The sequence below is a fragment of the Crocuta crocuta genome, unplaced genomic scaffold (assembly GCF_008692635.1).
Source record: "Crocuta crocuta isolate KB4526 unplaced genomic scaffold, BGI_CrCroc_1.0 scaffold266, whole genome shotgun sequence".
Lineage (NCBI taxonomy): Eukaryota > Metazoa > Chordata > Mammalia > Carnivora > Hyaenidae > Crocuta > Crocuta crocuta.
Genome location: NW_027531005.1, coordinates 1,341,707 through 1,354,012, shown reverse-complemented (window position 1 = coordinate 1,354,012; position 12,306 = coordinate 1,341,707). Strand labels below are relative to the sequence as shown.

The following is a 12,306-nucleotide window of genomic DNA, read 5'->3' as shown; positions in this document are numbered from 1 at the left end:
TTCTCTCCCTACCCACCCAACAACCTGAAGGCATGAGTTATTCACATATTCTCAAAGGCTATAAATGAACCTACCTGCTATAGGGATCCCTCCCAGACCTGTGTTGTGCTGTGGCGGGAGATTCAAGTCCAAGAAATTACTATTTGAGGTGGGGTTTGCTGTGTGGTTCAAGTGCATGATGCTATTGCGTGGAAAGGCCATCCAAGGATAGCGGGCTGCCTGGCCTGGAAAACTGAATGAATTATAAACTGCTCGGTGCTGCTGAAATTGAGGGAACCTCTGTGGCAAGACTGAAAAGGTACTATTGAGAGAGTTGGCATTTGTTGGTGCAGCAGGATGCAGGAAGCCGGAGCCCGGACCTTTGGCGGTTGTAGTGTGTGAAGAGGAGTTCTGAAGAGATGTGGGCGAGAGGGAAGGCTGGTCTTGGACTGACAGTTCCTTTTCTATCAGGTCTGCTAAGGCTTTTCGAGTGACATCAAAGGGATCAAAACCCAAGTCATCCTCTGGTTGTTTAGAAGAACCAAAGCCAAATGCTGCTTGCCAGTCTGTAGAGGACGATACCGGGATTGTTTCTGTTGGGGAGACAATTAGTGACGAATTTAAAACACATCGCTTACTTGCATATGTAATGACTGTGAAACACATCACATTACATCATCCAAAATTTGTATGACTTCTTAGCACATTAAGATTATAACATTATAAAAGTCTTCACATACTTTTAGCAATTATTTGATTCCTAATATATTAACCTCAAAAAAACTGAATGATATAGAGTGATTTTGCTAAGCAAAGAAAACAAAGTACTTGAAACCCGAATTATACTTTCAACTTTTTATAACCCAAACCTGGAAAAAGTCATCTAAATGAAACAAGATAATAAATGTGACATAACAGAATTTAATTGGTAAAATTTACTTAATGTATTTATCAAACACAAAGTCTAAGTAATTTTAAATATATGCTTTATATACTGTTAGGAAAAAATAACGTAACTTCATGAAAAAAGTATCTACTTAAATTTTATTATTTTTTAAAATTTTCTGTTCCACTGATAATAGGTGCTATAATTGTCGATGTTAACTTTATGGCATCCTTCGCATTAATAAGAAAATTTACAATGAATAAAAATGAAAATGACTCAAAAATGGCGAAATATGGCTTTCAACATTAACTATCATACCTCTCTGTCATCTGGAGAAAAAAACATTAAATTTAATTATGTAAACACAAATATGATTAAATATGTAAGCCCTTAATAATTCCTAGAGGAATAAGCATTTTATTATCAGAAAAATGATCTAATCCTTCATTTCTGGAGATATCTGTTAACACAGTAAGTTCTAAGTCATACAACTACTTATCTAGCTATCATATTCCACGCAGTTTAAATGTTTACAACTTTATGAAAAAGCAAGAGTGGGGGACACGGGTAAAAACACATCCATCCATAAGGCCTCATTCCAGTCTGAGTAAAACGATTCAAATGCGGCAGTACTGTCATATACCTGATGTGAAGAGGCTCTGTGGCTCTGGTGCTGTAGGCCAGTCACTGGATGTCTGTGGGGAGCTGGGGAAAGGAGGAAGCCCACTTGGGATTGGGTTGGGATGGCGAAAGTTATCTGAGAATAACGACTGTGACTCAGTTACTGCCCCTTCAAAAGGAGACCGTGCACTGTGATTGGATGAACTGATGGGGATGACTGGATTGGATTTTGATAAACCAGGTGGTGGTGAAGGCGTATCACTGTTAGATATCTAAATAAAATAGGAAGAGAAAAGAATAATCAATAGGAGTTTATATACTTTAATAAGCCATGATTGAAAAGGCTTGCAACAAAAGGTATTAGAACAATGGTCTTCAAACTGGGATGCTTCAAGACTTTTTTATGAGAACATGAATTTTGAGGAAAAAAAAAAACCCCATCAATTTACATATGTACTCTTTTCTAAAACTGACCCTCCCTGAAAAGACTAAGTCAGTCTCCTCTCCTTTCAGAACCTACCTTCTCTCACTTTACAAAGAAAAGAGTATTTCTCACTCTTTGGGATGTAACTATAATATTCTGACCAAAAGCAAAAACTTTGAGAGCAACAAAAATGTATTAGAAATATTCAAACTGGTGTTAAGTGACTAATGACCTGATTCTTTTGCACACCAGGTGATTCTCAATACTGAGAACCATGGTTTAGAACCATATGGAAAGAAGATCTAATCATTTCTAAACACATCATTAAAAATAATTTTTAGGAGGGGCACCTGGATGGCTCAGTCAGTTAAGTGACTGACTCCTGATTTCAGCTCAGGTCACGATCTCACGGTATGTGAGTTCGAGCCCCGCATGTGTCTCCTTGCTAATAGCAAGACGTCTGTTTGGGATTTCCTCTCTCTCCTTCCCTCTCAAAATAAGGAAATAAACTTAAAATATTTAAGGAAAATAATTTTGGGGATGTCTGGGTGGCTTAGTTGGTTGAGCATCTGACTTCAGCTCCGGCCATGATCTTATAGTTTGTGAGTTCGAGCCTTGTATTGGGCTGTCTGCTGTCAGTGCAGAGCCCACTTCAGATCCTCTGCCCTTCCCCTGCTCACACTCTCTCAAAGATAAACACTTAAAACCAAGAGTCAGACGCTCAACAGACTGAGCCACCCAGGTGCCTCATTCTTTATATGACTCTTAAGTATTTAATGCAGAATGAGTTTTTAAAAAATTCGATATTGATATAATACTCTTTGTCTCCCCCTTCCACTTACATGAACAAGACACCTCAGCACTGACAGAAAATGAAAACATGACTAACAATGCAGTTAAAACTTGTCTCCTGTACCAACAGGTAATATTCATCTATGGATACATGAAAAATAATTTTAAAATAGCTGTATTCATTGCATTAATAAATATCCAATATAATTTTAGTGTTTATGCTTAACAATTTTTATCAAAATATGTATTTATATAAGTTGCTTTGATCAAATCAAAACTACAAACAAAAATTCAGAAGAAAGAGGTGCCTGGGTGGCTCAGTTTGTTAAGCATCTGACTCTTGATTTCAATTCAGGTCATGATCTCATGGTTCATGAGATCAAGCTCTATCTTGGGTTCTGTGCTGACAGCATGGAGCCTGTTTGGAATTCTCCCTCTCTCTTCATCTCTCTGCACCTCTCCTGCTTGCATGCACATGTGTGTGTCTCTCTCTCTCTCAAAATAAACAAATAAGCTTTAAAAAACTTCAGAGGAAAGGAAATTAGCATTTTTTAGCCTTGTGTCAGAAAAATAATTTTTTCCAATTCAAAATTCATGTCTATTTTTATTTGATAGAAGTATATGCCTGTCACAAATAAACTATATTGTATTAAGGTAATATTCTAGAATGGCAATGGAAACAGAAAGATGAGTTCAGGGGAACAAGGAAAGATATGAAATTTGATTGTTAAAAAAAACAGCGTGTATATATATTTTTAAATGAAGAACAAAGCAACAAAACATTTTGATATTTGAATCTCTTAGATACTTATTAAAAAGCAAGGTAGTACATTTATTTAAAAACACCAATATTTACAATACCCTGAAAATTACATCCTTTGCAACTATTTTTAACTTATTATGAAAAAATCTTTATTTATTTGAAGAGAGAAGGGGAAAGAGAGAGCAGGGGAGGGGCAGAGAAAGGGAGAGAGAGAGAATCCCAAGCAGGCTCAACACTCAGCATGGAGCCCAATGCAGAGCTCAATCCCATGACCTCGAGATCATGACCCGAGCTGAGATCAAGAGTCAGGTGCCTAACTGAGGCACCCCAAAAGCAGTGTATTTTGGCTAAGTTTCTCACAAACATTGTGGGGAACTGGCCATTCTTTATGGGACATTAGAACTATATTTTTCTGTACCAATATAAGAAGATGCAATGAAATTATGCAGTGAAAAAACTAGCAACTAGACAAGATGATACAAAGCAAGATGCAAAGAACAGAACCTCACTCAGTTTCACTGTGGATACAACTTTGAACTTAAGTATTTGGTTTGTTACTTCAAAGTCCACAGTCATTCTGGGAAAGGAACAAACTACTAGAGGGAAGGACACTGGGAGAAACAGAAAATTAAAGTTGACAACAAGCAACAAGGGGGTATACAGAAGAGAAACAACTCTTAAAATCAAGAATAAAGATGGCATGCTAGTCTGAGACCCTTTTGTAGAGGGTCAAAAAGACCAGTAGTATCAGCAGACTTATAGGCCACTAAAATATTGAGATACAGTAATACAATATGACATATGGTCATAAGGATACATCGAAGTCATCAAGAAAGGGTTAAATTATGCTCTTACACAGCAATTCTGTGGAGGAAAAGAAGCCTCATTATAATACATTTTAAAAAGATGTCCACTAAAAGTATTTTTAAATTGTTTCAGTAAAGTATTTTCCACTATCCAGAAAATCCATTTGCATAGAATGCCTTGTTTTAGGGAATGGAATATAAATGAAGTGACAGAGAATCAGAGTCTTACCTGCTGGGAATTATCACCATTCCCTATACTGAGAGAATCTGAAGGTTTGTCAATGGGGCTGTAAGAAGAAAACACAGAGTAAAATCAGAGTGAAGTCATTCTCCCACAAGAAAAACAAATTCCCCAAAACCCAGAAAAATAGACATTTTATTATCTTAACATTTGTTGGTACACTTTGATGTAAAGATATTGGTTTAGATGTTGAGGATACAAAGAAGTATAAGATCAAATCCCTACCCTTGAGTAACTTACATTCCAACTTATATCTCCACCGAAAACAATGGGTGAAACAATAACTTATGAAAAAAAAAAGTACTGATTAAAGTGAGTACTATTGCAGTAGGTCAAAAATATAATCCATTATTTAGTTTTGTGACCATGATAAACACATTCCCCATTAAAATTCTTGAAATAATACTCACCTATTTTTCCAGATGTTTAACAAGAGGGCATAAAAGTCACTCAAATATTCTCTATAGGTTAAGAGCAACAAATTTCCTTTACTACTTCAATATTCTAGTTACAATCTTAGAGAAGACATGTGTGTGTATAAACGAACACACATAAAACAGAAACTTTTGTGCAAACTATTTACTTTAAACAAAAACCTAAAACTTGAATTCCAGATGGAGAATATGCAGTATTGACAGTAAAGTAACATAGAACTGCTGACTTAAAACTGAAACAAAATCTTTATAAGCATTACACACTGACCTAGCAAGCCATTTCCATAGCTAACTTTATTTAATCTAGCACATGAATAAAAGGTAAGTATTAGTGCCCAAATACTAATACTTACTCTGATACATTATTACAGGAAGACAAATTAAGATTTCAAGTTTCTCAAAATTATTTTACTGGCTAAAAATATATACAAAGTTACCCTGACAGACAGACAACTTACTGGTGACACATTTAATTGCTCTAGAAAAATTTAACAAAGACTAGTACCCAATTACAATACCAAGTTTATCTTCCGGACAAACATCATCAGATGCTCCTGACTCTGACAAGTAGGTCTGGAATTCACTAAATATCATCTTTAGTTATGATTATTCACAAAATATCAATTAATCAATTCATTTTAAGGTAAATGGTAATACAAATAATTTTAAGATACAGCTTTGAGCCCACTAAATTTGGAGATACTTGGGGAAAAGAGAAAGGTACATACCAACAAATATCAACCAGTGACAATTACTAAATGAATTATTTAAACAATAACTGTTATAAGTCTTTAGAAAAAAGAGACACCACTGTAAGTGGGGCAATCAGGAAACATTTCCTAGGGAGTTCAAACTTAAGTAGATTTACACATTAGGAGAGGGGAGGGGGGAAAGGAGGAAAGAACATTAAAGGTAAGGAAAGCAAGCATATCAAGCATCAAAAAGTCACAGATAAGTTTGGGAAAAAGTTAAGTAATGAGTTTAGCTAAGATAGAGGATGATTTTGACAATAGTAGGGCATAAGGACAGAGAGACCGGGGGCAGAACTAGAGGCCAAGAGGAATTGCTGCAATTGTCATTGACTAATGACATAGACAAACCAGTATTAGAAAGATTAATTTGGTGGGGTGCCATGAAGAAAAGGCTGGAACATAATACAGATAGATGATAATGAGACGAACTTGAAATGTTTTCTAAAAAATTTTTTTACAATGGTAAAATTTACCATGTTAAAATGTTTTAACCATTTTAAAGTTCAGTGGTATTAAATACACTGATGTTGTACAACCATCCCCACCACCATCCCCACCTCTTTTAATCTTATACAACTGAAATTCTATTCCACTAAACAATAATTCCCCAATTTCTCCTCCCACCCAGTATTTGCCATTATACTTTGTTATAATTCTGACTACTCTAAACACCTCATATAAGTGGAATCATACAGTATTTGTCTTTTTGTGACCAGCTTATTTCACAATGTCTTAAGTGTTCATCCATGTTGTAACGTATCACAGAATTCCCTTTCTTTTTAAGGTGGAATAATATTACTTTGTACGTGTAACACATTTTGCTTGTTTATGCCTCTGACTGTAGACACTTGCTTGGACTGCTTCCACGTCTAAGCTATTGTGAGCAATGCTGCTAAGACATAAGTGTACAAATACCTCTTCAAGATACTGCTTCCAATTCTTTTTGCTATATACCGAGAAGTGGAATTGATGGATAATTGTATGGTAATTCTGTTTTCCCCAGTGACAGTACCATTTTATATGGACAAGGGTTCCAATTTTTCCACATCCTCTTCTAAATCTCATATTCTGCCTTTTTTTATACTATTTTTTAAATTTCTCTTTGCAATGTTTCAAGTTTTTATTTAAATTCTAGTTAACATCTAGTATAATATTAGTTTCAGGAGTAGAATTTAGTGATTGTTTTCTTGTTTGATAGCAGCCATACTAATGGGTGTGAGATAGCTCATTGTAGTTTTAATTTGTATCTAATGATGTTCAGCATCTTTTCATGTGCTTAATAACCATATCTCTATATCTTTTAAAGAGCTAGTTGAGTCCTTTATCTATTTTTGAATTGGAATATTTGATTTTTGTTGTTGCTGAGTTTTAGGAGTTGTTTATATATTTTGGTTATTAACCCTTTCTCAGATACATGATTTGCAAATATTTTCTCTCATTCTGTGGGTTGCTTTTTTTTTTTTTAACTAGGGACACTGTCTTCTGAGTCACAAAATTTTAAAATGTTCATTAAGTTCAATTTGACTATTTTTTCTTTTGTTACCTGTGCTTTTGAGGTCCTGTCCAAGAAATCACTGCCAAATCCAATGTTGTAAAGCTTTAATCATGTGTTTTCTTTTAATGGTTTTGTTGTGTGAAAGAATTTCAATCTAAAAGAAATGGAGAATATAAGATGGATGCTCTCACACATGTGTCCTCAGGAAGATAACCCCAAGGACTAAAAGACTGATTTCTCAGAAATGTCTGATTTACAGAAAATGCATAGTGTTGAAACTTTCTTGTGGTGGGGGGGAATGATCAGAGGTTGTCCTATATCAACCTTGGGAAATTTTGCCAGAGGCATGAATGGAACAGGACTCAAACTGGATGGATCTCACAAAATGGGATGAATTGAGCTTTGTTTGTGTGAATGGAATGATTTTGTTTGCTCAGGAAAATTTTCAAGGCTGGTTTCCTCTATTTTTTATTTTAACTGACCCTAACTGAACCCTCCCCTCTTTCCAATTGCTGCCCATAAATACAACATATCAAAACCCCTCAACGGACTCCCTGTAGCATGCCACAGGTTTCTTGTTCCAAACTGCAGTTCCTCTGCTATTTCTGAATAAACTTATCTTCCTGAGCTTATCTAAGTTTACTGTTTTATTTATAATCAATAATTGTTTTAGGTCTTACATTTAAGTCACTGATCCATTTTGAATTAATTTTTGAATATGTTGTTAGGTAAGGGCACAACTTCATTCTTTTGCATGTAGATATCTAGTTTCCCCAGTACCATTTGTTGAAAAGCCTATTCTTTCCCCACGGAATGGTCCTGGTACACTTGTTAAAAATCATTTGACCTGTATGTGATGGCTTATTTCTGGGGTTTTTCTTTCCATTGAGTTATATATGTTTGTCTTCAGGCTAATCCCACCATTTACATTACTGCAGATCTGCAGTTTGTTTTGAAATCAGGAACTGTGCTTCCTCCAGTTTTGTTTTTTCACAATAATTTTGGCTACGTGGGGTGTTATGAGATTCCCCATGAATTTTAGGATTGGTTTTTCTACGCAAAAAAAAAAAAAAAAATCACTAAGATTTTGATATGAACTGGATTGGATGTATAGATAGCTTTGGGTAAAAGTGACATTTTAATAATATTGTCTTCCAATCCATGAACATGGGATGTGTTTTCATTTATTGATGTGTCTTTAATTTCTTTCAGCAATGGTTTGTAGTTTCACTGCAGAAGTCTTTAACTTCCTTGCTTAGTAATTCCTAAGTTATTTTTCTTGATGCTATGGTGAACAGAACAGTTTTTGGAATTTCCTTTCCAAACTGCTCATTGTTCATATACAGAAGTACAACGAATTTCTGTGTATTGACTTTGTATCCTGTACTGAATTCATTAGTTCTAATCATTTGTTTATTTTGTATGTGGACTCCCTAAGACTTTCTACATAGAAAACCACATAATTTACAAAAAGAGATAATTTTGTTTATTCTATTTCTATTTAGATACTTCTTCTTTGTCTTGGTCAATTGCTATGGCTAGAACATCCAATAGTGTGTTGAACAGAAGTAGTAAATATGGGCTTTTGCCTTGTTCCTTACTGCAGTGGAAAAGTTTTCAGTCTTTCACCACTGAGAATGATGTTCACTGTGAATTCTTCATATACGGCTTTTATTGTGTTGAGGAATTTTTTTCTTAGGTTGTTTTTGTCATGAAAGGGTGTTGAATTTTGTCAAATGCTTTTACCGAATGAACTGACGTATCATGTGTTTTATATCCCACATTCTGTTGATAGGACACATCAAATAGCTCAATTTTTAATGTTAGACCATCCTTGCATTCCAGGAATATACTCCACTTTATCATGGTGTATAACTCTTTTCATGTGTTGGATTTTGTTTGATAGTATTTGGTTGAGGATTTCTGCATCAATGTAAATAAGGCGTATTGGTCTGTAGTGTCCTGATAGTGTCTTTGGCATTGGTATCAGGGTAGTGCTGGCCTCACAGGCTGAGTAGGGAAGTGGTCTCTCCTCAATTTCTTGGAAAAATTTGAAAAACATTAGTATTAATTCTTCTTAAATGTTTGCTAGAATTCACCAGTGAAGCCATTAGGTCCAGGGCTTTCCTTTGTTGGGAAATTTTTGATTAGTGATTTGATTCCCTTACTAATTATATATGTATTCACATTTTCTATTTTTTCACAATATAGTTTTGGTAGGTTTTCGTGTTTCTAAGAATTTGTCCATTTCATCTAGGTTAACCAATCTGTTGTCATACAATTTTTCACAGTACTCTTATAATTCTTTTAATTTCTGTAGAATCTGTAGTAATGTCCCCACTTTCTGATTTTAACAATTTGAGCTTTTTCTGTTTTTTCATAGTCTAGATCTAACTGAAAGTTTGTCAATTTCCTTGATCTTCTCAAAGAACCAACTTTAGTTTCATTGTTTTTCTGTTTTTCTATTACCAATTTCATCTTTCCCTGTTCTAATCTTTACTTCCATCCTTCTGCAAGTTTTGGATCCAATTTGTTCCAGTTTATTTTCTATTTCCTTAAGTTGTAAGGTTGCTGACTTTGGGTCTTTCTGGCTTTTTAATGTAAGCATTCATAGCTATGTATTTTCCCCTTAGCACCTCCTTTGCTATTTCCCATAAGTTTTGATACGTTTTGTTTCCATTTTCATTCACCTCTAAGTATTTTCCAATTTCCCTTGTGATTTTTTTAATCCATTAGTTGTTTAAAAGTGTTAATTTCCACAATGTTTTGAATTTTCCGGATATCCTTTTGTTAATGATTTCTAGCTTTATACAGCCATAGTCAGAAAAGATATGTGGTATGATATCTATCTTTTTAAATTTACTGAGAATTTGTGGCCTAACATATAACTTTATCCTGGAAAATGTCAATGTACATTTGAGAAGAATGTATATTTTGTTGTTAGGGAGAGTGTTCTGTATTTGTCTATCAGATCCAATTGGTTTTTGTGTTGTTTAAATTCTCTCCTTACTGATCTTCTATCTGGTTATTATATTATATATTATATTACATTATATTATATTATATTATATTATCCATTACTGGGAGTGGAATACTGAAGTCTTCAACTATTATTGTAGAACTATTTCTCCATTCGGTTCTGTCAATTTTGCTTCATGTATTTTGATGGTTTGTCATTAGATGCATAATGTTGATAACTGTTCTATCTTCTTGCTGTATTAACATACAATGTCTTTTTTTGTCTATCTTGATTTAAAGTCTATTTTGTCTGGTACTAGAATAGCCATTCCTCATCTCTTTTGTGTACTATTTTAGTGGATTATCTTATCCTGTCCTTTTACTTTCAACCTGTTTGTGTCTCTGGGTCTAATGTAAATCTCCTCTAGACAGCATATAGTTGGGTCATGTATTTTTACCCAATCTGCCAATCTGTCTTCTGAATAAAGTTGTATCCATTTACATTTAAAGTAATTACTGACAAGGAAATAGTTATTATGCCTTTTATGCCATTTGTTTTCTACATGCCTTATAGGATTTTCCCCCCCTAATTTCCTGCAATACTGTCTTCTTTTGTGTTTAGTGGACATTTTTCTAGTGAGATGTTTAAATTTCTTTCTCATCTTCTTTTGTGTATATCCTAGAGCTATTTTCCTCATTGTTATCATGTTATATCAATTATACTAAACATCCTGTTATAATACTTTGTATCAGCTTAATTTCAATAACATAAAAACACTGCTCCTTTACAGCTCAATCCCAACCCCTTTTAGCGTTTACACCAATATACTGAACCTTAAATGTATTGGTCTCTTAAAGCATGCAGGAAACAAAAAGTATAGTTACAAATCATTGGTACAATCACACTAACTTCTATAATTGCCCATTTATTTATCTTTATTAGTGTCCTTTCATTTTACCTAGCAGGACTCCCTTGAGCATTTCTTGCAGGACAGGTCTAAAGCTCATGAACTCCCTCAGCTTTGGTTAATGAGAGGACAATTTTACTAGATATAGAATTTTGGTTGATAGTTTTTTCTCCTAGCATTCTGAGTATATTGGCCCACTGCCTTGTGGCCTCCAAAGTTTCTCATGAGAAATAGGCCAATGATCTTATTGAGGATTCCCTCTACATGATTCTCATCTCCTGCTGTTTTCAAGATTCTCTCCTTGTCTTTGGCTTTTTAATAAAATTTTGACTTATTAGATTTTACTTTGACTTGATTTCGGTTTGATTACAGTGTCTCAATGTCTGTCTCTTTGCATTCATCTTAGAGTTCCTTAAGGTTCTTGGATGTTTATATTCATTTCATTTCATCAAATTTGGGAAGTTTTCAGCCATTACTTCTTCATATATTCTCTCTACACCTTTGTCTCTCTCCTCCTTCTGCAACTCTTGACAATACATATGCTGGTCTGCTTGATGGTGTCTTAAAGATCCCTTAGGCTCTGTTCACTTTTTATCAGCCTTTTCTCTTTGTGTTCCTCAAACTCACTCAGTTCCACTGTCTTTTTCAAGTTTGCAGATTCTTTTACCTACTCAAATCTGCCTTTGAATCCTCTGGTAAATTTTTCATTGAATTATCATACTTTTCAGACCCATAATTTCTTTTTGGTTTCCTACTTTTTATCGATATTTCCCTTCTGTTCATATTTTGTTTTTAACTTTCTCCACATCTTCCTTTACTTATTTAAGAATCTTTACAAGAATTGTTTTAGAAGTCTTTGTCTACTGTATCCATCACTGGATCTTTTTCAGGGACAGTTTCTGTTGGTTATTCTTCTCTTTCAAATAGGCCATACTTTTGCTTCTTTTAACACACGTTCTGATTTTCTACTGAACACTGCCCATTTGAGTCTAGCAACATAGTACTTCTGGAAAATAGATTCTCCCCTTCTCCACTGTTCCTGTTTTTTGTTATGTTTTTTGTTTTGTTTGTTTTTGCAAGCTGTCTCTGTGGCAAAGGTCAGTCCTAGGTATAAACAAACTTAAAGTTTTCACAGGTCTTTCTGAGCCTTTCTCTGGTCATGCACAGTCTAAGTCACTAAGTTTCCTTATATATGCAGTGGTTTCTGAATGTCCTAGTCTTTAATGTCTAGCACCCAAAAGGAGAAA

The 12,306-nt window shown here is 34.6% G+C and overlaps 1 protein-coding gene across 7 annotated transcripts in view; it reads right to left on the bottom strand.

Annotated features, from left to right (window-relative positions):
- The window catches only part of CNOT4 (CCR4-NOT transcription complex subunit 4), a 141,614-nt gene that overhangs the window by 33,535 nt on the left and 95,773 nt on the right, over window positions 1-12,306 (bottom strand). For all 7 annotated transcript variants that reach the window (XM_077770673.1, XM_077770676.1, XM_077770675.1 and 4 more), the window contains exons 8-10: window positions 4,501-4,558; window positions 1,509-1,758; window positions 75-572 (exon numbers count right to left, since the gene is read on the bottom strand). In XM_077770673.1, coding sequence (XP_077626799.1) covers window positions 75-572; window positions 1,509-1,758; window positions 4,501-4,558 — 806 coding nt within the window. The remainder of the gene's footprint in view (window positions 1-74; window positions 573-1,508; window positions 1,759-4,500; window positions 4,559-12,306) is intronic.